The sequence below is a fragment of the Eschrichtius robustus genome, chromosome 2, assembly GCF_028021215.1.
Source record: "Eschrichtius robustus isolate mEscRob2 chromosome 2, mEscRob2.pri, whole genome shotgun sequence".
Lineage (NCBI taxonomy): Eukaryota > Metazoa > Chordata > Mammalia > Artiodactyla > Eschrichtiidae > Eschrichtius > Eschrichtius robustus.
The window spans coordinates 7,718,993-7,745,581 of NC_090825.1; the positions used below are offsets into that span (position 1 = coordinate 7,718,993).

The 26,589-nt window shown below is 42.1% G+C and overlaps 1 protein-coding gene across 1 annotated transcript in view; it reads right to left on the reverse strand.

The window, feature by feature from the left end:
* SEMA5A (semaphorin 5A) overlaps positions 1–26,589 on the reverse strand; it is a 492,176-nt gene that overhangs the window by 231,561 nt on the left and 234,026 nt on the right. Inside the window, exon 5 of the mRNA XM_068531877.1 lies at positions 9,243–9,288. Within this exon, the coding sequence (XP_068387978.1) occupies positions 9,243–9,288 (46 nt within the window). The remainder of the gene's footprint in view (positions 1–9,242; positions 9,289–26,589) is intronic.

The window sequence follows — 26,589 nt, forward strand, 5'->3', positions numbered from 1 at the left end:
CTATCCAAATCATAGCTCTGCCACAAACCAGTTGGGTGATCTTGGCTAAATCACATAAACTCTCCAAGCTTCAACTCCTCCTCTGTAAAATACTGAAAATAATACTTACACCTTAGTGCCACTGAGAAGACAAAACTGAGATGATGTATGTGAAGAGTTGAGTACTCAGTAAGGGCACAGTAAACACCATCTCCTATTACTGTTGTTGTTCTCTTTATCTAATGACAAATTAGGTCATTAAAGTTACATCGAATAAGCACAATGCCAAGTTTCCCATTACAGGGGAAGTTTTCCGTAAAGAAGGAGGAACCCAGGAGTCACATTCAAGCAGTGACAGAAAGAAGAGTCGGCAGAAGGATGGCACATATTAAGATTTTAATGCTGAAAGGGATTGCAGGGATGATCCAGGCTACTCTTCTCTCTGACTCTGCTCTCCCAACGCACCATCAGGACATCTGAGGTCCAAAGAGGTTAAGTGGTTTGTTCAAAGTATCCCTTCTTTGTTATTTAGAGAAATGTTAGAAGCGTGGATAAATCTGTGTGTGTAGTAAAAGATTAGAATTGTTGGAATGGCGGAGGGTAGGCGCAGACAACAGGATCAGTTAAGTGCATCCCTAGGTGCTAATCTTGTTTTTCTAGCACCTTCTGGGAGAAAATGCTAACGCATGCCGATGGATGTCTGAAGGTCTGAGTTTTCTGCTTCTTCCCGGGTATGCAGACAAACTATAATCCCAGCCTCCTTTCTGCTTCTTCCCGGGTATGCAGACAAACTATAATCCCAGCCTCCAAACTATAATCCCAGTTGGTTGAGGCCATGTGACCTAGTGGTGGCCACTGGGCGGAAGGGAGGCATGCCATTCCCTGGCATGGCCCATGTAGATCTCCTCTGCATGATCCTCCACACTTTCTTCCACGCTGCCCTGGAGGTGTGGGTTGAAGATGGAGGCACCACAAGCAGAACACCCTGGGCTCCTGGATGGCAGCACAGAACAGAGCCCCTACAGCTGCTGCCCTGGACAATCGTCATGTAAGTAAGAAATAAGGCTTCTGTGTGTGCGTTTAGCCACTGAGAGTGAAGGGCTGTTTGTTAACAGCATTAATTCAATGTGACTAATATTCTCTGAAACTAGTAAAATCTGAGTCCTCATCTACACAAAATGTACGTCAGCAACTATAAATCCTCCAGGAAGTTATGAGAAAAGGAAAGTAAATGTGTTTCAATAAACAGGTAGGTAAAACAGCTCCAGACAGAGAATTTTTCACCAAGGGAGTGGAAGAGACAAGAATCTGGGGATGAGTGGTGACACTATGGGATCCCAACCTATGGGTCACAGTCTAGGGAGGACCATGAAATTATAGCCCAGGGAGTCAAAATTAACACTGTTGTCCAAACAACCAAATATTGTCCGAAGAATAGCAAAAACAAAGACAAAGAATTACACTGCATTATCCTGTGTTCACTCACCAGGAAATACTCACTGAGAACTTGATCTGTACTAGTACCAGGTGACAAACTTTTCCTTAAAGGATCAGATAGTAAATACTTTAGGATTTGTATGCCAGACAGTACCTGATACAACTGGTCAACCCAGTTGATGTAGCAGCCATAGGCAACATCCGAAGGAATGCACATGTCTGTGTTCCAGTAAGATGTATTAATGATGACCATGCGCTGGCAATATGCAAGTGAATGGGCATGGCTGTGTTCCAGTAAAACTGTAACTATGATCGTCAAGTCTTAGTTTCTGAAACCCTGAAAGGTTTTAATAAAGATCTCTAAGATCTTTAATCTCTAAGATCCCTGCCACTTCTATAACACTATGATTTCAAGAACATATTTGATAAAGAAGGCAAAAAAGAAAGTTTAGAATCATGACTGTGGATAACTACATAGGACACCAGTCTCCCCTTGTCCAATATAAGACAAGATTTAAAAAATTAATAAATACAAATATCTCATTTGAACAGTTACTCTAAATTACTAATTAAAATATCATTTTTAAATTATACAGAAGAATTCCAACAGAAAGTAGTTGTATCAAATTGTTATGACCCATTAGAGAGGGTAATGGTATTATAAATTGACTCTATTTTTAAATTTAATTTCATATTAATAAAAGGAAGCAATTTATACTCAAGAATCCCAGCAGCTTCTTTAGAAATGGCCACTAAGGGCTCATACACGTGTTTGGTTAAATATACAAAGGAATCTAAAGAGGAAAATTCCCCAAGAATATCAAAGATCTTCTGGATTCAATCAAGAAATGTTCACATCACAGATTCAAAAAGTGGCTTCTTCAAAACCTAACATAGGGTTTCTCAACCTTGGTGCTATTAGCATTCCGAGCCAGGAAATTCTTTGTTGAGCGGGGAGGGGCTGACCTGTGCATTGTAAAACATTTAGCAGTGTCCCTGGCCTCTACCCACTAGACGCCACTAGCATGTCCCCCTCCAGGGGTGACAACCAGATGTTTTCAGCAGGTAAAACAGCCCCTCGTTGAGAAACACCAATTTAGAAACGACTGGAGTTGAAAGGCAATTCCCCAAACCCAAATATACAAGAAACAAAAGTTAACATTTACCTTAACTTTGGAGAGAACTCTCCACCAATATTGACCAGGTCGTCAGAGACTTAACAGTTTTCAATTTAGAAACCAGAGAGAGGAAGGTGGTAAACTGGCACACAGATTGCAATTTTTCTGCTTATTCCAGCAGTCATGAGTGAGAAACAAGCTGTGAATTCCTTTCCCTCAGTAACAAAACAATATAAAAATTGATTTTGAGCTATTTCCCAAAAGACTGTTAGGAAGACATTGAGATGAAATGAGCTGCAGTCTCTTTGTGTTCTTAGGACCGTGCTCAGCGCACGTCTACCTCGGGCCATCCCAGGCACGATCCCAGATGGGCAAATGCTGTCAATTCGGCTTAGGGCCAGCTGCATTTTTATATTTTCCGAAAAGCTTTGTTCTTGTAACATAACCACTGTGATCAAGGCAAGAAGAAAAGTGATGCTGAAGAGCCGGATCTGTTACCATGACAAGAAGTAGGAGAGATGCCTGATGGGAAACCTCCACATCCTCTATCACTGTGCCTGAAAGTGACCGGTTTCCAAGACGTGATGTCTACATTTCAGCACATGGTGAGTTTCAAGGAGATTTATCACAGCCTCAGAGTGGAAAGACACCTTATAAATGACATCATATGAATATTTGATTCTCCAGTCATTGATGAAAAACAGGTTTTGTTTCCTTCAAAGCAACTCTTGGTCTTTCACTTTAATACACTGAGGTATGTTTGAAAATCACAATATTCCATATAGAGCCATTCTACCTCATGGTATATTTATATGTGAATATTTTTGTGGTGATGCTAAGAGACTTCCCTCAAACAGATAACGTTCACTGGGGGTAATAATAACCATGTACCGACCCGATCCTTGCTCAAATCTTGACTGCTTCAGAAACTCCACTAGTGACGTCTCAACTTTATTAGGGAGAAAAAGGGAAAAAGAACTCTTGATTCGGGTTCTGTTGATGCCCGTTCCGGACTGTGGTCGGTATCAAGCTTATCAGGCAGTCTGACCTCACAGTTCGTTTTCTCACTCTAAAACCACTTCACAAAAGTCCATTTTTCTCATCAGTGGGTTTCCGCACGGTTCCACAAGCTGAGCCACAAGGCACAACCACGTTGGATGGACAACGTGCTCCTGTGAATAATGCCGGGAGCCCATGGCCCACCCTGCCCTCACCGCTCGGGCAGGAACAAGAGCTGGGACCCTTCTTCTCCTCTCACTAAAAACAGAAGTTGGGATCATCAAGTCACTGTGTGGGGACCACCTTGGTGTGAGGAAGGGAAGATGGAAGGATGCACCACGGGTGTGCCTCGTGCCCCCGCTGCAGCTGGGAACTGTGCCGGCTGAAGTACACACACTAGTGCATCGAATTTGGGGTCATTGACTGGGGGGTGCTTAGAACTCTGTGAAAATCACTAAATAGAAGAAAAACAAAGGAACCTTGTTCAACAACTGCTTTCTCATTACTGATCCTAAAACAAAGTCCAGGCAGAAGAATTTAGGGCAGAAGAAAAGTGCAGAGCAGTATCGAGCAGACAGGTGACTGGTACATAAGAAAGGAGTGGATCAGAGTCAGGGATTACCTGTACTGTCCTAGAAACTTCCTGTGGGGTGAGAGTGTGCATGCGTGTGTTTTAGGATGCCTCTTCCAGCAGGCATTCCTCACTGCTCCAGTCGCTGGGTTTCATTACTTTCCTTCTCTTGAATTTAGGGACACAAATATGAAATTCACCCATGCCCTACTAATGATGAGTTTTAAAAAGTTGCAGAGTGAACATATTTATTAAATATCAAGGGATTCAAACTTTCACAGACATTTGTCTTGAGTCTATCACCTGCCAGGTAACTGCATCTAATGATCTACTTTCATCTAATACTGAGGAGACAAGAAATCAAACCCTCCTCACAGCGCAGAGTGAATTTCAATCTGAGACAAGAGGGGCTCATCAGAAATAAAGGCTGAGGCTATGAAATGCATCCGAGGGTCATCAGCCCAAACAGACTCAAGGTGGGTTACAAGGAGGTGACAGTTAAAGTGAGACCGAAGGTTTGGCAGTCTTCTTCTAGATCGAGAAGAGGATGGGGTTAAGATTGTTCACGAGAAAGAGGACATGAGTAGGTGCTAAAAGTTGGGAAATGGCCTCCAGTCTGGGAAGCTATAAGCAGCTTGGCGTTACAGACACAGGGAAGCGTCCCGAGGTGATGGGGAGCTGCCACTGGAAGTGGACCCTGCTGTCAGGCAGAGAGGGGCCAGGTCAAATGAAGCCTTGTCTGGTGTTAAATAAGGGCTATTCTCAGTTCTAATGCTCTCCACTGTTTATGCAAATTGCTTTTCCTGCCTCATCTTCATTTCCTCATTTTCCCATGTTTCAACAATTACTTTCTATCCTCAAAGAGAGAAGGAAGGAGAAAATTTTTAGCCTACCATATCCAAATTAATCCGGATGGTCCCTGGAGAAAACAATATTTCTACAACGTAACTGAAGGCGTACAAGTCACAAACGCTTCTACTCCCCATGATCGTAAAGTGCACTGTCCAACTGGGTAGCAACGGCTCCACTGAGCTCTTGAAGGGTGGCTAGTCTAAACCCACACGTGCCCTAAGAGTGAAATACACCCCAGAGTTCGAAGACTTAATACAATTAAAATAAAGAAATGTATCTCATTAATTTTTTGTAATTATTGCATGTGAAAATGACATTATTTGAGATATAACAAGTAAAATATATTATTAAAAATAGTTTCCCCCAAAGGGATTAAGAGGTACCAACTACTATGTATAAAATAAATAAGCTACAAGGATATACTGTACAGCACAGGGACTATAGCCAATATTTTATAATAACTATAAATGAAATATAACCTTTAAAAATTGTGAATCACTATGCTGTATACCTGAAACTTATATAATATTGTACATCAACTATACCTCAATAAAAAAATTGTCCCGTTTCTTTGTACTTGTTTCAATGTGACCATCAGATAATCTTAAACTACCCATGAGGCTCACATTATGTCTTTACTGGACAGTGCTGTTTGTAACACCAGTACAGCCCTTTCTTGATCAGTGTGCCAGTCTTTTTTGTTACGCTTAGAAATGGTCATTTCACTTAAAATAAAGTATTCATAGAAATCAAAAGGACAACTTAACTGGAGACATGTACGAAAAAGCAGTCTGTCCTGAAGAATTCCCAGAGTTCTCTCTCCACAGTGAGTGAAAGGCAGGCTGTAGAGCATCGTACACAACCACGAAGCACAACAGAGGAGGGTCGCACTGTGTGTACCCACCGCACCGCGTGGTCTGACGTCTGTTATTAGGGCCGTGTTGTCAAAGCTTCCATTCGGAAAGCCCCTGTCGTCCTGCGTGGCCCTATGTCAGCAGACTGTGCTCTCTCTTACCAGGAGGTGATGCTGATGAGTTTTCCAAACCTCAATAAGAACACTTCAATTTCATCAGTAACCTCAACCTGATTTCCACCACAAGGTAGTCATGACAATCAGAAGCAATAGTGAGGAAACTACAGTTAGTTCCCTTGCCCCTAAAATAACATTATACACACAGTAATGGCAAATGCATCTCCTGATTTTTTGCAGCTATTTATTTCGAAATAACATCGAGAAAAGTTGCAAGCAAAGTTCAATGGACTCTCATAAACCCTTCACCTAGAATCTTAGGGTTCCCTCATTCACATTTTATCGTATTTGTTTTATCATTCTTTCTCTCTGTGTGCACGCATGCATGCGTGTGTGTGTGTGCATGTGTATGCCCATAAACACATATACATATATGTATATACACATACAGTAATTTTTTAAGTCACTTCAGAATAAGTTTCAGAAATGATACTCTTCACCCTTATTTACCTCAGAAGGTTTGTCCAAAGAACAAAGACATTCTCCTTCATAACCACATTACAGTTATCAAAGTCAGGACATTAATATTAATACATTTCTACTATCTTCTCCGCAGACAGTAAAATTTCACCAGTTGTCTCAAGAGTGTCCTTTACAACAAGAAAAAAATTTTTTCCTCTTCCAAGATGCAATTTGAATCAAATGTTTCATTCAGTTGACATGTGTATTTTTTTTTCCCTTTATGATGGAATAGCTCTTCTTTCTTTTGACTTGGTGATTTTTAAAGAGTAGAGACCAGTTTTTTGTAGAATGGCCTTCAGGTTTGGTCTGTGTGATGGTTCCTCATGATGAAACTGGTTATAATTTTTGGCTTTAATATCATGGAAATCTTGCTGTGGCCTTTTCAGTGCCTCTAATCAGGAAGCTTATACTAACTCTTTGCCCCATTCCTAGTGAAAGTGCCTTTAACTAGTTGGTTATCATGGTACTGGCCAGCTATCTTCATTATCAAGTCACAGGTTTTCCTCTGGCAATTAATACGTATTTTATAGGTAAAGATTTTGAGGCTATATAGATATCTTGGTCATCATCAAACTCTCACCCACAAATTTTGCATCCATTGATCATTTTTGCCTGAATCAGTTTTTAGTGTGAGGGTTGCCAAATTATAATTTTCTAATTAAATCATTCCTTCAACATTTATTAGTTGGCATTTTAGAGTAAGGAAGAGCAGTCCCTTCTGTCTCATTTGTTTATTTATTCATTTATTTTTATGTTAGTATTTACTCATAGTATTTACTCATATTTGATTCACTGTGCTATAACCTGATATTATCATTACTTATTCTAACAATCAAATTGTCCCAGATTTCTTCAGTGAGCCCACGTCAAGCTGGCTCCTAGATCCTTTTGACCTGCTCTCATCATTCTTTGAATACTCCCTTAATTTCTGAAACATCAAAATCTTCCAGGCTTATCTGGAACTTTGGTTGTCCAGGCCCCCCTGGAATCAGCTACTTCTCCAAGAAGGCTTGGTTCTTTTTTTTTTTTTTTTTTTTGGCCACACAGCATGTGGGATCTTAGTTCCCGACCAGAGATCCACGTCCCCTGCAGTGGAAGCTCGAAGTCCTAACCACTGGACCACCAGGGAAGTCCCAAGGCTTGGTTCGTTTTAATGGAGAATGAAATTTAGAAACCAAGTACTGGGTACTAAGTGTGCTCATTGCTATTGGAATGACAATATCCTAGACCCTCTCAGCCAAAGGAGCTGGGAAACTAGGAAATCAATGCGCATGTATATGGAAACATACGTTGGTACACACACATATTTGCACATTTCACTTTTTCAGCACACACAATATGCCAAATAATATCCTGAGAATCAAAATGAGCATAATCCTATCAAATAATCTATATATTTTATAAAAGATTATTTAAAACCAGAGCTTTAAAATGGTATTCTGCATTAACTGCTGATCATTGTGAGTTCTTCTTAATACACTCATAATTTTACCAATGATCAACTCATTTAAAGACTTCACTTATATTACCAAATTGCAGTGGAAAGACAATTCATTGTCCAGTGTGATGAAATAACACTTATATTACCAAATTGTAGTGGAAAGACAATTCATTGTCCAGTGTGATGAAATAATTATAAGAAGTTATTATTTATTGTTATCACTTTTAAAAAACAAAAGCAATCAACATTTGTTGCAAAAGTACTATGCCTTATCTCTTGTGCATGCCTTACTTTATTTAATTCTAGCAAAGACAGTATGGGGTTGGTAGTGTTTTGTGGCCATTCCACAGATGAGGAAACCCACAATTGCTGGGAGTCACAGAGCTAGATAACAAAATCCAGGTCAATGGGTCTTCAAAGTGCTTTACCAATATTAGTTTTCTGGGGGGTATTGGCTTATTTTAAAGCCCTGGTGAATAAAACATACATCTAATATTAAACCCTAGATCTAAAGTTTCCTGAATGTTCACAAATATCAGCATCACGTAAGAGAAGAAAATAATATAAACTTCTTTCCAATCACTTCTTAGAACTCTAGTAGATGAGGGTGATTAAAGAATTTTTCCAAACTACACACAGCCCAAGGATTCTGGCGTGCTCCATGGGGAATACCAGAATCTTGGTGAGGTGGATATTTATGCCATGACCCTGTCCTTCTCCAAGGAGACCCTTCTAAAAGAATAAAAGGGCGAAGTGGGCCTTTGTGGTTCAGATCTGCCACTAAAATAAACACTCCATTCAGGCATAAGCATCTCAGGTGCCTCCTCCTCCAAACCGCAAAAAAAACACAAGTAGGTAAATTTCATTTTGATCTATCGTCACTAATTCTTTGTTATATGTGGTTTTTAAGCCGTAGAGGCATGTTTATTTAATTATAAATAATAAAGAGGAAACAAAGATGTTTTTCTAAAGGGGGCTGATTTTTACAAGAATATGGTGGCTGGATGCATCACACTAAATAATCAATGATGATTCTAACAAGGGGGAAAAGCCCACTTCCTAACATTGAGGAAACGCCCTTCGAATTATCTGTCATTTGGTGAAGAGTAAATCAGGATGATACCCATGAAAGGAGGAGAGGCCGCACAGTAGGAAAAGGGCTAATTGGGAATGAAAGCAGGTGATGACTCACGTCAAAGAGGGCAGCCAGGCGCCCCGTGGCCTGACCCGCTGAGGAAGGAACGGCCTGCTCTGGCTTGATTCATACCTTCACATACATCTGTCTTCGTCCCCTCAAACACGGAGCTAACTGAGATGGAAAATGAAAGTTTGAGAAAAATACATTGCACCTACCTGGATCAGAGACAGATCCTCAAGCTGTAACCTGAAGAGGTAGTTTCTACAAAATACAAAAAGAGAGCAGTTTCATTTTTAATAGATCTAAAAAAATTACAGTTTGTAACAATTATGAGAACCAGGGGAAAAAAACCTAACAATTTTTGGCTCCCGAAGCAATCTCCTGCTAATAAGACTGTGTGTAACACAGTTTTCCTTGGAACTCAGAGTTCAAAGAGGCGTTCAATACGTCAACAGAAACGCACGTTTGAGACTGGTGAGAAAGCTAAGGAATAAAGGGGTGGGGACTAAGGGATATCTAAATTATTAATCAGCTCTCTTAATCGATGTGAAATGGACAAACGGAAGTGGGTCTTTGATGCTGAAACTGAATTTAAGTTGAGCAAGATGATATAAAACCACTCTTCACGAGCCTTCATCCTGACAGATCACCTACATTCACCATGTTATATAATTAAAACACATCCAGGTTTTGAATTCACCAATGGTCTGAGCATTACACCGCTCTGCCTCGCTGGATGGATTCAGTGTGTAATAAGTTTAGAAGCACGAACTTGTCTGTCTGACTGTTTGAAAGAGTCAGCTCTGGCTGCCCAAGCGTGAAAGAGGAAGTCAGAGAAAAGGAAGCGATTAGCTTTCAACAACGAAGGGGAAGAACGGTGAAATACACAACAGACATCAGCAGAGCACGGGGGAAAATGTAGATAGCAGTCACGTGAGACTTTGGACTGTACTGTTGTAACTTTTAGAAACAAGGGACTGGCCTCCAGCTTAAGCCATGAACGAACGTCTCCTTAACATCATGCAGATGAGAAGCTGGTGCAGCAGGAACAGCAACGCAACGCAGGGATGGATGGAGGAGAAAGTCCACCCAGGTGTGAACAACCACGGCAGGGAGAAATTGGCATGTAGTGGGAAGCAGCCCCTAAGAACGCATGAGTGGGGAGGGGTCTCTGAGAAGCTGAGACTATTGTTATAATGGACTGGTCCAAGGTGATCACTATGGCATCAGGAGAATAACAAAACAATGCCGGCACCAACAAGAAACAAAAGTAAATGACTTTCATTCCCTGGGAAGGCGGGCAGATGTCAGAAGTGAACACACTGTCCCAGTAGAGGTGACAAGGGACAGCCACGTCAGGCCATGGGCACAGCCCTGAGAGAACCAAGAAACATCCCTATGGTGTGGATGCAATTTGTGTTTTGGAGCACAAATCAACAGGGACGACCCCATCCCGGGCTGGCTGCTACCAGTAGCACGCATGCGCACACTGCCGGAGGAAGAGAAGGGGTTTCGTTCACCTTTAGGGCGGGCTCACGAGTCCCAGGCAGTGCCCCCTGCGCGCTCAGGGTTCTCACAATGTGTCCCCCGCCATGGGAACACTGCCATCCTGCACGCTGAAAACTGCCTCCTCAACCACTACAATGGCTTGTTCACCGCACTCTTTCTGAGCCTCCAATTTAACCTCCGAAACAACACCAGAGAAGCAGTGCGTGGCACGTGGCGCTTCCCTCACAAAGCCATTGGGGGAAGCGTCCCCTCTCCTTCCTTACAGTCGAATCAGCCCTCTACGCAGAGCTCAGGATGCCTTTGAGGAGGGAATGTGGCAGCAGAGTCTACTTCTGTTTAGCCGGCCCCCTTGGAGAGGCAAGGTTTCCACCAGAAAGGTCTTCTGCGGCGGAAGGAATGAGAACTCAGCGCAGATACGGGGGAGCGGAGCCGAGCTGCCAAGGTAAACGCCACTGGAGGCCGCCTGGCATTCGAAGAGTCGCCAGGCTCTCACGTGATGTGGAACAGATACCAGCACAGCTGCTCTAAGAGACGTTAGAGATCTACACGTACACACAGATAAATCTTTCAGAGGAGGGGCTTAGAAGAGCCCCCAGAGGCAATTACTGGCCCCGACGCACTCGCACTCATTGCCTCTATGAGCGCCACGGCTCCCTACCCTCAGGCTGGCTTCATCGCGGGCTTCCAGCAGCAGAAAGCTGCCAACAGCCCCTGCCCCTCCACTGCGGGGGGCAGTGTTGCCTAGTGGTTAAGGATATTTGTGTCCATTAACAGATGAGTGGATAAAGAAGATGTGGCACATATATACAATGGAATATTACTCAGCCATAAAAAGAAACGAAATTGAGTTATTTGTAGTGAGGTGGATGGACCTAGAGTCTGTCATACAGAGTGAAGTAAGTCAGAAAGAGAAAAACAAATACCATATGCTAACACATATATACGGAATCTAAGAGAAAAAAAAGGTCATGAAGAACCTAGGGGCAAGACGGGAATAAAGACACAGACCTACTAGAGAATGGACTTGAGGACACAGGGAGGGGGAAGGGTAAGCTGGGATGAAGTGAGAGAGTGCCATGGACATATATACACTACCAAACGTAAAATAGATAGCTAGTGGGAAGCAGCCGCATAGCACAGGGAGATCAGCTCAGTGCTTTGTGACCACCTAGATGGGTGGTATAGGGAGGGTGGGAGGGAGGGAGACGCAAGAGGGAAGAGATACGGGAACATATGTATATGTATAACGGATTCACTTTGTTGTAAAGCAGAAACTAACACACCATTGTAAAGCAATTATACTCCAGTAAAGATGTTAAAAAAAAAAAAAAAGAACATTTGTGCAAAGGCCAAAGCTCTGCCACCAGACAACCTGGGCGGGGGGGGCGGCGGGGGGGGGGGGGCGGCGGGGGGGGGGGAAGCTGAGCACTGTATGCTTCAATCTTTTCAACTGTAAAACGGAGCTAATAGTCATATCTACCCCCTGATGTTGTTGTGACGTTTAAAGCCAAGGAAAACACTTAGAATGGTGTCTGAGCCATTATCAGCACTCAATTAATAGTAGCTACTTCTAGGCAGTTTACGGAAAATATTAAAATTTCCAGCCATGTTGAAATTCTCAGCATCTTCTCCATTTAGGGAGAAGGAAAGAGCATTTCCACCCTCCAGCAATGGCAGGTTACGGGCATAAGTGGGCACATTTACCTCTGTGTGTTCGGGTATTGGGGTTGTTGTCAGTAGGGATGGTGGCGGCACCACTGGATTTTTAGGAAAGAAGATAACACTGTTTATCTTGTCTTCGTTCTGGGACCCAGTCATCACACTCTTTCCAACTCACTGGCTCTTTTAAGAAAAACTTTTTCTACAAATAGTCCCAAAAAAGAAGCCATTCATATTTTTAATCAATGAATTAGTTGAGAGCTTTGATGATATTGCAAAGCTCTCTCTCTCTCTCTCTCTTTCTCTCCTCCCACCCCTGCCCCGCACACATACACGTAAACAAGCATGAATGCCCACACTACAGTATCTGTCTCTGAGAACTTTCTAGAAAGGCAGCTCTCATACACTAAGGAAGAGCTGGAAGGCCTTCACATCACTGAGGAAAGAAGATGGTAGTGTCCATGATTTTCTGTAGAGCTACGGGCAGGATGACTGGACAGAAAAGTTCAAAGTCTCTCTCGTTGTGCTAAGGGTTGAAGGAGGTATAGAGCCCATTCTCTGAAAACACTGGGTCCCGTTTTCAGGTGTTTTTCACAGGGCAAGTGCTATGGTCTGAATGTTGATTTCTCCCCCAAATTCGTATGTTGAAATCCAACCCTCAAAGGTGACGGTATTAGGAGGTAGGGCCTTTGGCAGGTGATTTGGTTATAAGGGTGGAGCCCTCACAAATGGGATTAGTGCCCTTATAAAAGAGGCTCCAGAGAGCTCCCTTGCCCCTTCCACCATGTGAGGACGCAGCGAGAAGTCGGCCATCTGCAACCTAGGAGAGGACCCTCACCAGAACCCAACCAGGCTGACACCCTGATCTTGGACCTCCAAGCCCCAGAAATGTGAGACATAAATCTCTGTTGTTTATAAGCCATCAGTCTGTGGTATTTTGTAAGAGCAGCCCAAATGGACTGAGACAGGAAGACATTGATTTACGATGACAAACATGCCACACTCTCAGCCTGCATCTCCCCAACAAAATCTAACTGTGCTGGCCACTTCTGCCTCTCAGGTCCCAACAGTCTGAAAAGGGACCCCTCTGTTCCCCCAGGCATTACCCAGGTGGATTTCAACCATTTACTCTTCCTTCCCCAGACACCTGAGATCTATGGTACCCTCACAACCATCTCATCAGTAATCAATCAGTATGGCAGAGGTATTCAATAGGTGAACAGAAGGGGCAGAGAAGAGGGGCATGCTTACTAGGAAAAACAACACAGTAATTATGAGATATCATCACCACCACCACCATCACCATGCCCAAAACCCTAATAAAGAGAAGCACCAAAGATTTGAACTTTTCCTTTGGTATTTCCTGGGTTACAAGATGTAAGGTGGTGATTTTTTAACCCATCCTCAATTCTTTTTGACCTAAAAAAATCATAGAACCCAAGAATTTGGAGCTAGGTTGTCATTAGAAAGTATATACCCCTCAACTTTTAGATGAGGAAACTTCTGCAAATTAGGAGGTGCACTGTGATTTATCCAAGATTATTAGGATTCAGAGAAAGTTCTATGATTAGAAACAAGACCTTCCCCCCACTTTGCTGTCCCTTATCCCATTGTGCCAAATGGCGTCACCAGTCAGTCATCCAATGTCCCTTTCTAATTTAACTGGCACCAAACACACACACACACACACACAGAGGAATCATTCTTACAGTACAATTATTTCGTCATCATTGTTCATTCACAGGTGCATTTACAAATCATTTTGAGACAATTCAAGTCTTAGCACTACTCATGACAAGCTTTAGACAAAATTCAACACCCATTTATGATAAAAACCCTCCAGAACGTAGGCATAGAGGGAACTCTCCTCAACATAATAAAGGCCGTATATGACAAACCCACAGCCATCATCGTCCTCAATGGTGAAAAACTGAAACCATTTCCACTAAGATCAGGGACAAGACAACGTTTCCCACTCTCACCACTATTATTCAACAAAGTTTTGGAAGTTTTAGCCACAGCAATCAGAGAAGAAAAAGAAATAAAAGGAATCCAAATCGGAAAAGAAGAAATAAAGCTGTCACTGTTTGCAGATGACATGATACTATACATAGAGAATCCTAAAGATGCTACCAGAAAACTACTAGAGCTACTCAATGAATTTGGTAAAGTAGCAGGATACAAAATTAATGCACCGAAATCTCTTGTATTCCTATACACTAATGATGAAAAATCTGAAAGTGAAATTAAGGAAACTCCCAGGAGGGGAGGTGTGGGTAGTGACCTGTGCTCGCACACAGGCTTCTTGGTGGCGGCAGCAGCAGCCTTAGCATCTCATGCCCGTCTCTGGGGTCCCTGCTTATAGCCGTGGCTCATGCCCATCTCTGGAGCTCCTTTAAGCGGCACTCTGAATCCCCTCTCCTCGTGCACCCTGAAACAATGGTCTCTTGGCTCTTAGGCAGTTCCAGACTTTTCCCGGACTCCCTCCCGGCTAGCTGTGTTCACGCCGCCAACCCCAGTCCTCTCCCTGGGATCCGACCGAAGCCCGAGCCTCAGCTCCCAGCCCCCGCCTGCCCCGGCGGGTGAGCAGACAAGCCTCTCGTGCTGGTGAGTGCTGCTCGGCGCCGATCCTCCATGCGGGAATCTCTCCGCTTTGCCCTCCGCACCCCTGTGGCTGCGCTCTCCTCCGTGGCTCCGAAGCTTCCCCCCTGCCCACCCCCATCTCCGCCAGTGAAGGGGCTTCCTAGTGTGTGGAAACTTTTCCTATTTTACAGCTCCCTCCCAGAGGTGCAGGTCCCTGTCCCTATTCTTTTGTCTCTGTTTTTCCTTTTTTCTTTTGTCCTACCCAGGTACGTGGGGAGTTTCTTGCCTTTTGGGAAGTCTGAGGTCTTCTGCCAGCATTCAGTAGGTGTTCTGTAGGGGTTGTTCTACATGTAGATGTATTTCTGATGTATTTGTGGGGAGGAAGGTGATCTCCACGTCTTACTCTTCCGCCATCTTGAAGCTCCTCTCAACAATTTTTTAAAAATTGTGAAAGATGAAACATACATGAAAAATTTGTGGAATTCCCTAATCACCTCCCTGGACCTCAGAATCTGACAAAACATAGAGTGGATTCTACTATTCTCAAAACCCTGTCCTCAAACTATTTGGTTCCAAATACAATGCCAAGTATTTTTGCTTGGAAAAATTCCAGCTCATCTAGCAATAAGAGGGACCAGAAATCTCCCAAGACAGCTTGATCCATCACAGTTTAGGTCAAAGACCTATGAAGTTAAAGGTTACAAAAAGAAAGAAAATCTTCTAAAGGGAATAAAAAATGGATACTCCCAAATGCTGGGTCACTCGGGCACTAAAGTAAGATCTATGGTCCCCTGCAAGTGGCTGCTCTCCAGGGCACTGCAGAAGAGGCAACCACTTTATCTTATAATTCTAAGCACACAGAGGAGGAAAAACAATATATGTGAGGTTCACGAGAAAGGCTACCAACCTTTCCAACAAGAAGGAGTAATGGTTCTGGCTCCCAGCCAAAGCGAATGCTAACCGAATGTTTCACATAAGGTCAGTTTCTCTAGTAGGGCAATGCTTTGAGCAACCCAAAGTATTTAAGCGGCCTCATTAATCTTCCTAACACCCCTAGATGTAAATAGGTAGTGATGAGGAATACTGCCATATTCTTCAGGGAGAAAGGCAGTGGTGCAGAAGGTTAAGAGATTAGATTCTAGGAGCGTATTAGTTGCGTAGCTTAGGGGAGCTAGTCTCTGTTGCCAGGTCCCCCCTCTCATCATAGAAGTACAAAGTAAGAATTTAACCAGGCTGTAAATGTTCAATTTTATGACCATAGTAAATGAAAGTATGGGATCTTCTTCCCTTGGTGTGGACTTACTTTTTTTCAAATGCCTTGGAATAAAATTTGACATTGCACATTCAAATGTAGTAACCTTATTACTTGTAGGAGTGATATATGAGGAATACAGAAATCCAATAAACTGAATAATTCAAATCACAAAGCCATTTAATTTGGCAGATAGCAACTGACAATTGTGAAGTTCATCCTTCCCCCACTAGATACCTGAGTGTGTGGTCTCCCCTCTTGACCAGAGTGTATTTCTTTTTGACTATAGGACTGAATAACTCATTCCTGCCTCTCATCACATCCCCCAGTGGCCTATTAGAAGCAAATCACTAAGCACAACAACATATTCTCTGAGGTAGCAGTGATGGCCTTAATAGACAAAGTTCATTTGTGTCTTCATGTAAAGTAATAAAATTCAGCCAGCATTAAAGAAAAGGTTGAGCCATCATGAGCATATTAACTAAATGACTCATTTTATCTAGAGACACTATAAAACTCAACTCTGACCTCCATTAATTATGAAAGACACAGGTGTCTTAAAATGACATTCTCTTAGAATAACTCAATTGGTCTCTGATGAATATAGCTATAAAATCAAAGGAAAAAAATTCAAGTTCTTAATGAACATGTAGGTTAGAGGCTTGCTTATAACAGCAGAAGATGGAATAGACTTGCACGTGGCACTAAGAAAATCAAGTAAATTGAAAAGAGACAGTAAACCTATAAAAAATGTTTTAAACAACAGTGATAGAAACTTATGTTTGTTGTTTAATAAAAGTTTAGACCATTGTTGATGATGAAACAATCTGAGGACAGAATACCCACTACACGTAAACAGTGACCATTTGGGCAAATCTGATAGTGAAGCTAGTCTCACCTGTACCTGTGCCAGCTTCACCCGCTCTGTGATTTCCATTCACTGCATGATTCTATCCTAACTTTGTCAATATCCCACTGGCACAGAGCCTGACACTGTGACTTCCTACATGACACCCAAATTTTCAGTTGCATTGATAGACCTAAAGATAAAAATATAAATGTGTGACTTTGAAGCTAAAGTAGTACCTATATCTTTTATAGCACAAAATGTTTTCATAAAAATTATTTTAATTATCTACATGTAAATATTTAATATCTCAATCACATCAAAATTTTAAGAATATGAAGATTTAATTTCAGCATGTAACCTTGTGATGTATTTCACGAACCTATTATCTATACTTGCTATTCCTAAGACTTTCACTATGCCGATTGATTCTAAACAAATTCTAGGAGCCTTTATTTTTTTTCTGTTATTATAACCATTCCGAAAATATCTCTTTAATGTTCTTTTCCCATAAGTTTCTGGGAGTTTAATTCAGTTTTAATATTACCAAGTTATGTTAAAGATATAGCACTATATTTAAATAGTGGGATCACATTCAGATCACAGTTTTTGAATGCTGATTTTTTTTACTTTGCTAATATATTTTGAAATATGGTGACAAATGTATAATATTATAATGTCATATTATGAGCTACCTCCTCAGTCAGAATTTTTTCAACCCTCTTCAAAAAAAAATAAATATATGTACTTTAGGCTATAAAACATTTTAAATAATTCTGATTTTATTATTGTTGTTGTTACCATATGTGTCTAGTACTCACTCTTCCAAAATTGTATTGGCTTATCTCATTACCTAGCCCAAAAAGTCTATTCCAAACCCCTGAAAAGTCTTGGTTACTATAAATAGGTTTCAAAGAATACATCAAAATCAAACCATTTTAATAGTGCTCTTATACGTTTAAAGACCAAGATTAAAAGGCACAGAAGTAGATGGATAACCTCTTACTATTTTGCAAGCAGAATCAAATAACAAAGGTGGATTTTTAGTGGCATGCAACAATTAAGACCAGTGTTGTTAGCAAATTTCAGAGATATGAAACCAGAAAAACCTTTTCCCATAAGCACATTTAGGGACAAAGTTATTAATCAATACTGTCAATAATCACACTGATAATTTAAATTTTATTATGTTCTAAATATTATGTGCAAATCTCTAAGTGCTTTGAGGATTACAGATGGTGACTTATTTCTCTAAATTTAACTCCCGACTTCTGCTTTTGCTGGTCCATTGGGTATTTGATTTGTTCCTTTCATTTTTCAGTTAATAGAGATCATTTTTCATTTGAAAAAATACCAACTGTGTTATTCTATGATTCCTTTAACCTATGCTTTCCTAGGAATATTCACTCTTCAAATTATCTCCATATACACTATTTTTCAGGGTTATCTTCAGAGTTAGTAAAATCTGAGATTTTTATCTCATGTATCTTCAAATAATCGAAGAATTACAGCTCCTTTCTCAAATGCTCAGTCCCAGCTCATGTTATTACAACAAGCCTCACTTTCAAATCTCACTCCCAAATCTTATCCTTGACCCTTGCCCTCAGCCACCAATCGTGATTGGCCATCAACCACTGTCAAACCCAGCTCTGAAATGCTTCTCAAATCTGACTTATCTCCATTTGCACTCTCACTGCCTAAGTTTAAGTTCTCACTACTGCCTCCTGATCCACAGCCCCCGATTGCTAACCATACCTCCAAACTCTAGTGCATTCTGCACGCAGTATGGGGGAAGCACCTCCCTAATGCAAATCTGAGCATGTAAATGTATGACCCTAGAAATCTCCTGAGTTCCTACTGTCTTTAGCAGAGGTTCTCAAATTTTCCAGGCCAGGAGATTACCAGAGGCTTGATTAAACCAAACATTCCAACGTTACTTCTAGAAAGTCTAATTCAAATGTTCTGAGGAGAGGAATGGCCATCAGCATTCTTGAAAGATTTCTCAGGCCACTCTCCTGACTCCCGGAATTGGAACCACTGGGCTAGAGGAGGAAATCCCAGCTGCTCCAAAATCTAATGCTCCAGCCTCATCTACAATTACTCCTCCCCTCAGTCACTAACAGGTCCAGTCAAGGTGAGTTCTTTTCAGTGTCATCAGGATCTCTGACTTCCCCGTTCTATGGTCCTTCTGGCAGGAAGACTCTCCCCCACCTGTCAGACCCCTAATTCCTCTCCAAGGCCCAACTGAAAAAGCACCTTCTCAGTGCACCCTTTTCACCCCCAAGGACCATCACCTTTCTTTCCTCTTGGTGTTTCCAGGGCCCTTTATTCAGGCCTCCCTGGAGAACTTAATTGCTTGTATTCCCCATACCCACCAGGCCAGGAGTGAGGAAACCTTTTCATGGGCTACGTAGCAAATCCTGCACCTTTGTGGTCCTGTTGGAACCACTCATCTCCGCAGTGAAAGCAGGAAGGCAGCCACAGGCAATATGCAAATGAACAGATGTGGCTGTGTGCCAATAAAACTTTATTCACAAAATCAGGAGGCCAACCTAGGGGCCTTAGCTTGCCAACCCTTGCACTAGGCTCTAAAGTCTTTATCAGGTAGAGACCGCTGCATCTTCGTTTCCCCAATGTCTAGGATACTCCCTGGCACACAGTAGGTTCAATAAATATTTGACGAATGAAGAGTAACTATGTGAACTAATAAATTCTGATGGACCCCATGTGGGACTGGCTAGGAAACAAGCTCTCAACACTTAAAACTTGTAGCACACACATGCACTCAGAGAGGCTGGTTAATTTTTATCATGCTCCTTTGTTGACTCATTCAGGGAATATGGGAAAAGGGAAGACTGTATGTATATTTATAACCTAATAAGTCACGATTCTGCTGGGTCTATCTTCTCCCCACCTCCAGCAGAGAAGAAAATGCAGAGATTATTTTGTTTTTTATAACAGCGAAAGGCAGACAATGGTTGGACGTCTTTCCCACAGGAGTGTCTGCAGACCACCTGTTCGTTAAAAGCTCACACTCTGGGACCACCTTCCAGCCCCCTGTATCAACAGAGCTGGAAGGAGGGGCAGAGGAAGCTTCATTCTGAATGAATGCCCCGGGTGATACTTAGGTACACTGCTGTTGGTAAATTCTGGGCAGAAAGGTACCAAAGCAGGTAGACAAAGAATGGATTATCTTTTTTAACGCATATTAAGTTAGTTAATCAAACAGGCCTGTTGGCAGACAGGGGAGAAGAGGGAGAAGGAGGAATATAAGCAAAGAGAATCTTAAGAGCAAAACACAGCTATGAATCAAGAGCCAACAGGGAGAAGGAAATATTTAAACCTGAAAGTACAGTTTAAAAAAAATTCCTGTTGGGGTGGGCTAAAAATGAAAAGCAGAAATGACAGCTCCATCCCTCCTTTCCTCACCAGCTGTTTTCCTAAGTCATATTTAATGTAAATACAATGTCAACATCATCATTACCTCGGATTACTTTGCATGATGGGGGTTTACTGCTTTTTGGATTCACTCCTAATTGCTGATTTCACTCCACTCAGCGAGAGTTCCCTTTAATTGCATAAACTTGACTAAAATGTGTCCTTTGGAAAACGGAAAGAAGCTGTGGCTACTGGAAGCAGAATTGCCGATCTCGTATAAATCTCCAGTTTTTCTTTGAATTATAGACTGCTTCCAACAGATTAATGCCAAGGTAAAACTTTAAAAGAAAAACAGTAATTACAACCACCAGAAAAAGAGAGAATTCTATTGGTCAGTTTTCAAAGGTGACATTTATGTGACTCTAAAATTTAGCTCCACTTGTTTAGAACCAATGGCAAAATCATTTTGAAAGGAGGAATTTACACTAATTACATAGAAGCCTGCTCATTCATTTAATGAATCTCATAAGATCTCATAAGATCTTATGAGAACTTATGCTTGGAATACTTAAAGCAAATTCAGTCCCAGCACAAGAAAAAGTAAGTTAATCTTTCCTTTTTATCTTTATTTCTGAAGATTCAAACCATGGGCAAAACAATGGTTTAAAGTAATACACTAAAATTTGTCAAGACCAATTTGCTGTGACAGTAGGAAAGACCAAGCTTTGTCTTGAAAGCACTTGGGTTTTAGTTTTTTTATTTTTAATAGTAAACATGCTGATTAGAAATCCGTAGTATTTGTCACACAGATATGTGTACAGAAATATCTTCCAATATACGGAAATAGTCTATTGACTGTAATGGCAAGTCAAAGAGTTCCGTACAAGGCACACACACGGCTCTGGGCTGGTACTCACATGAGTCAGCTGTTGGAGGAGACCCATGCATCCCCGCTACCCTTTCAATTGATATCTTCATAATGTTCCCATTTTAATAGAATTGAAATTAAAAATTTCCCAAGACATACATAAATCTTATATTTGTCATCAGTTATGATTTTCACCTGACCCAGTGTTGGGTCTATGAGCTTCAATCCCATCACCTTAATCATCGGCAGATGGGTGGGCCTCCTGGACTCACAGGCACTTGCATGAGAGCTCACGGGTGAGTGTCCTTCCTAAAATATCATAGGTTGCAAGACTATGCCCTTCAATGATGAGTTTCTATTACACTGAAGCTTGTTAGAGAAGAGTAAGATAACCAGAAGTCAACTTACAGGAAGAAAATGAAGAAAGACCAAGAAACAAACGGAAAAGCTGAAAGAAACTCACTTTCTCTTTGATGAGAAGCTCTCTTTTTCATTACTATTGTATAGCTTTACACTTTACAAAAATATGGCTAATTTGTAAATGCCCTGATTATTGTCAAACACCGCTTTGTGTATGGATCAAGTTAGTTGCCATTTGGAATAACATTTGAATTCGGCACAGAATCACTTGTCATGCATACACTGAACCCAAAACACTAAAGACAGATTCATCTGGAGAATAAAATGTCATCACTCTCTCTTAGATCTGTTGTTACAATCCTATACACTGTGAAACTGAAACTTTTATCAACTTTGTGAACTATTATTACTATCATTACTTTTATAATTATACAAAAACCTCTAAACGTCAACATAGTCTTTCATTTGGAATTTTCATGTATATATAAAGTAGAAACTGCTTTTAGTAGGTTCTTTTAACAAAGAAGTATACAAATCATCCATAAAATATTATCCCAATAGAATAAATAAACAGAAATCAAATACTGCGGGGGTATTACTGAAAAGGTTAACTGTGATTATTTCTGAAATTGTGTTTTTTCTTTATGCGTTACAGTATTTTCTACATTCTCTAAAATGAAAGTGCCTGAGTCTCATCACTGAAAATACACATTATTAGTTTTTAAAGAGGCACGGGTAAAACAGAATATGAATATCAATGCTTTTAAAATAATATGAAAGATTATGTGCACCTTGGAAATGGTAAATTTGAGGATCCTTCCAGAAATTGCATGAATTCAGATGCAACTACCTTCTGGTACTAGATAACCACAAATCACCTAAAGAGAAGTGGCTTTTTGGGTTGGTATTGTTTGTTTGTTTTTGTTTTTGTTTTGTCTTTGTTTTGCAGCAGGAGAACTTCTTTTTGCAAAGAATTTTTAACTGATTTCAATTTCAGGAACATAAAGTATCACTGGTATAAAGTGAAACCATCCAATAAATGGCTTTACAAGGCCTAGTGCTAACTATGAAGAAACAAAAATACTATCACTGTATTTTTCCACTGCTCATATATTTAAACCATTACGGATTTCTGCAATATACACCTGCTACCTAAACTTCTTTTGCTAGGTCAAGCCCTCCTAAACAGGAATCTGAGGGCTGGATTATTTTTAAAGTTTTATAACTGGCTCACACTCCCTCTCAAACCTTCTGAGCCTAATCCCACCAAGTATCTTAGGTAAAGTTGCTATTCTCTGCACTCAGTGGTATCTGCCCGAAATGCATATGCGCACGCATGCCGAAACCCACAGATACCCACACAGCTGCCCCTCCACTGCACGCTTACAGGATGCCTGTCATTGTGACAATCTCTCTTCCTGGATTATTTCACTTAATCCTCACAACAGCTGAAAGGGGTAGAAATAATTATATCAACTTTAAAGATAAGAAAATTAGAGTCCGAAATGGGCTCAAGGTCATGCAGTTAAGCAAGTCCATCTACCTCTTCCTTTCATTTCATTACTGAGTATCCACAATGTACCACATCCTGTTCTAGAACAGAAATACAGCCCATGCTCCTAGGGTTGCTTATCTGAAATTCAAGTTTAACTGCACATCCTGAACTTTTATGTGCTAAGTCGGGTGATCCTATTGTTCCTGGTCACCATGCCATAGTGCAAGCTAGGTTGACTCAGTGGGTAGGCCAATCCCTCCCATGGCTGCTCTGGGACTGTGGTGAGATGAGATGGATGGAGACCTTAAGAAACGCTGGGATGGAGACCTCCAGGGATGCTGGGATAGAGACCTCCAGGGATGCTGGGATGGAGACCTCCAGGGATGCTGGGATGGAGACCTCCAGGGATGCTGGGATGGAGACCTCCGGGGATGCTGGGATGGAGACCTCCGGGGATGCTGGGATGGAGACCTCCGGGGATGCTGGGATGGAGACCTCCAGGGATGCTGGGATAGAGACCTCCAGGGATGCTGGGATGGAGACCTCCAGGGATGCTGGGATGGAGACCTCCAGGGATGCTGGGATGGGGACCTCCAGGGATGCTGGGATAGAGACCTCCAGGGATGCTGGGATGGAGACTTCCGGGGATGCTGGGATGGAGACTTCCGGGGATGCTGGGATGGAGACCTCCGGGGATGCTGGGATAGAGACCTCCAGGGATGCTGGGATAGAGACCTCCAGGGATGCTGAGATAGAGACCTCCGGGGATGCTGGGATAGAGACCTCCGGGGATACTGGGATGGAGACCTCCAGGGATGCTGGGATAGAGACTTCCAGGATGCTGGGATAGAGACTTCCGGGGATACTGGGATGGAGACCTCCAGGGATGCTGGGATAGAGACTTCCGGGGATACTGGGATGGAGACCTCCAGGGATGCTGGGATAGAGACTTCCGGGGATACTGGGATGGAGACCTCCAGGGATGCTGGGATAGAGACTTCCGGGGATACTGGGATGGAGACCTCCAGGGATGCTGGGATAGAGACTTCCGGGGATACTGGGATGGCGACCTCCAGGGATGCTGGGATAGAGACTTCCGGGGATACTGGGATGGAGACCTCCAGGGATGCTAGAATGGAGACTTTCGGGGACACTGAGCAGGAAACCTTCAGGCAGGCTGGGATGGAGCCCTCAAGGAACAATGGAATGGAGTCCTTCAGGGATACTGGGATGGAGTCTCTCAGGAATAGCTGTCGCCTGGGGACAATTCTCAGGTGCTGTCTGCAGTCAGGACAGAACTACGGTGATGTCTCTTCCAAATCTTAGTTTTCTCAGTGGCTTCTCACATCCCCATTAGGAGAATCGGTGTCACTGACCAAAAGCCTACCACCTGCAGAGTGTAGGCATATATGTGACACTGCCCTGTTTGTGTAGTGCCGAGGACCTCCAGAAACAATGGAGAGTCTTTTGAGTCAAGCTCACAGGAAAACTGTTTCCAAAGCTCTTTAGAGTTGAATGAGACAGCAGGACTCAGCTACACCAGTTAAGGCCATATTTGTACCTGCTACCCCAGCAGGGGGCCCTTCCCCTTGGCTAAGGGTGAGAGTCCATTTTCCCTAAGGATTAGCTTTGGGGTTTAGAGGCTGCTACTCCCTGTGTCTTGCCCAACTGTAGGCATCTGGAATAAATCTGCTACAACTCCAGCCCCCCTTTCCCTAAGTGTCCTACCAAATGCAGAGGGTCACACATACAAATCAAATCCTGGAAATAAATATGGTGAATCAATAGATATCTCTTTGAGCTTCTACCCAGAGGAGAAAGTGTGCTACATTTTAGAGAAAACAAGAAAAGACAGCCCCATCCTCTACCATCTGGTACGTCACTATCTGAGAATGGGAAAGGGGAGAGTGAAACATGAACAGAAATAATGCAATAAGTACAGTAATGAAGAGAGATGGCAGGTGTGCCAACAGAACCGTACAGAGCAGGGAACATAGCAGCTCGGTCCCAAAGGAGGACCCTTGAGTCAGATCTTTACAATGAGTATGAGTTCACCCAGTGGATAACTTGAGATGTGGGTGGGCGGGTAGCTAATATTCTAGGAAAGCAAAAGAGATTACCAAATCCCAGAGGCAAGAAAGAGAACATTCTATAGTTGTGGGCAACATAAATAATTCCACGTGCCTGGACTATGTGAGAATGAAAAGTGTGTCTCTATAGGATGTAGGATGACAAGCCAGAGGGTCTGATAGGCCACACCAAAAAAGCCTAATAAATCCAAATTAACCCAGATGATCCCTGGAGAAAATAGTATTTCTATAACATAAGTGAAGGCATACAAGTCATAAGAGCTCCAGTAGGAGCTACTGAGGGGTGTATTTTTAAAAGATGACTTTGACCATGGTATGCAGAAGGAGGAGAAAATCTGGAGGCCAGGAGACCAGTTAAAAAGCCCTGCAGTGCATGGCCCAGGCTCCCAGTGATGGAATTTGATGGAAGTCAGCATTAGAAATCCCCCAGGTAGTCCCAACGGGCTGAAGTAAGTAAAAGAATATCAAGTAAGCCCATCCAATCCACACTCACTGTTCACTCAATAAACACTAAAAGAGATACAAGTGACATGTTAAGTGCCAGGAACTAAGCCGACTTCTGTCTATTCATTTAAGTTATGACCGTACGTCTTGAGTCTTCAAGTGTTGGGTTGGATGAACGAGGTCTTCTTAAGATCTGAGACCAAAAGCAGTGATTCTAGAAACTGTTCAGTTTTTCCAGAGCTTAAGCCAGATTTAGCTTCACTCATGTAGAAATTGCACAACCTCTCTTGTTATGAAAGGTATGTTTCATAATCTAGTACATTTGGCCAAAACAGATAATGTGCACTCCTTTGCCTAAAGTGCTTTCCTTGAAGGCCAGAAGAGTCCAAATCTACAAATCATCTCTTTGGGTTATTACATCATTTTTCCTAAGAGATGAATATAAAATGTTTTTAAAATATCATCCTCAAAACACACTGGCAGGATAGGTGATTTGAAGGCAGGGATTACACATGTTTTCTAAGGAAGTCATGGTAAATACGAGGGGTGCAACACAAGATCTGTTCTGATTGGGTTCCAGTGGCCTCACCTTCAAACTAGAAGGTCAGGCATTGACCTGGAGACAGGAGCACGTGCTCCTTAAGAGAAGTAAATATTAACAACACCCTTGAATTCTCAATTGACTGGTAACTATCATAATGGGGGTCACAAAGAAAGGTAGTGATGGGTGTTGGAATGGGTATCAAGGTCTCCTGATGTCTAGAATTGTGCTGAAGAGTATACTGACAAATAAGAACATGGCTTTTGGAGTCAAACTGTCTGGGTCTGAAACCTGGGTCCATCTTTGATTAAACATAATAAGTGTGTCCCCGGGGTAATATATTTATCCACCTTCTGTCTCAATTTCCTCATCTCTAAAATAGGGATGGTGACAATACCTATCTCTCAGGTTTCATTGGTGGAAAAAATGAATGAATTCATGTTAGAACTGCTCCTGGCACTCGGGAAACACCCAATAAACTCTGGCTATAAAGAGCAGCAGTCATCTTATTAGTTGTAGCACACTTCATGACACTC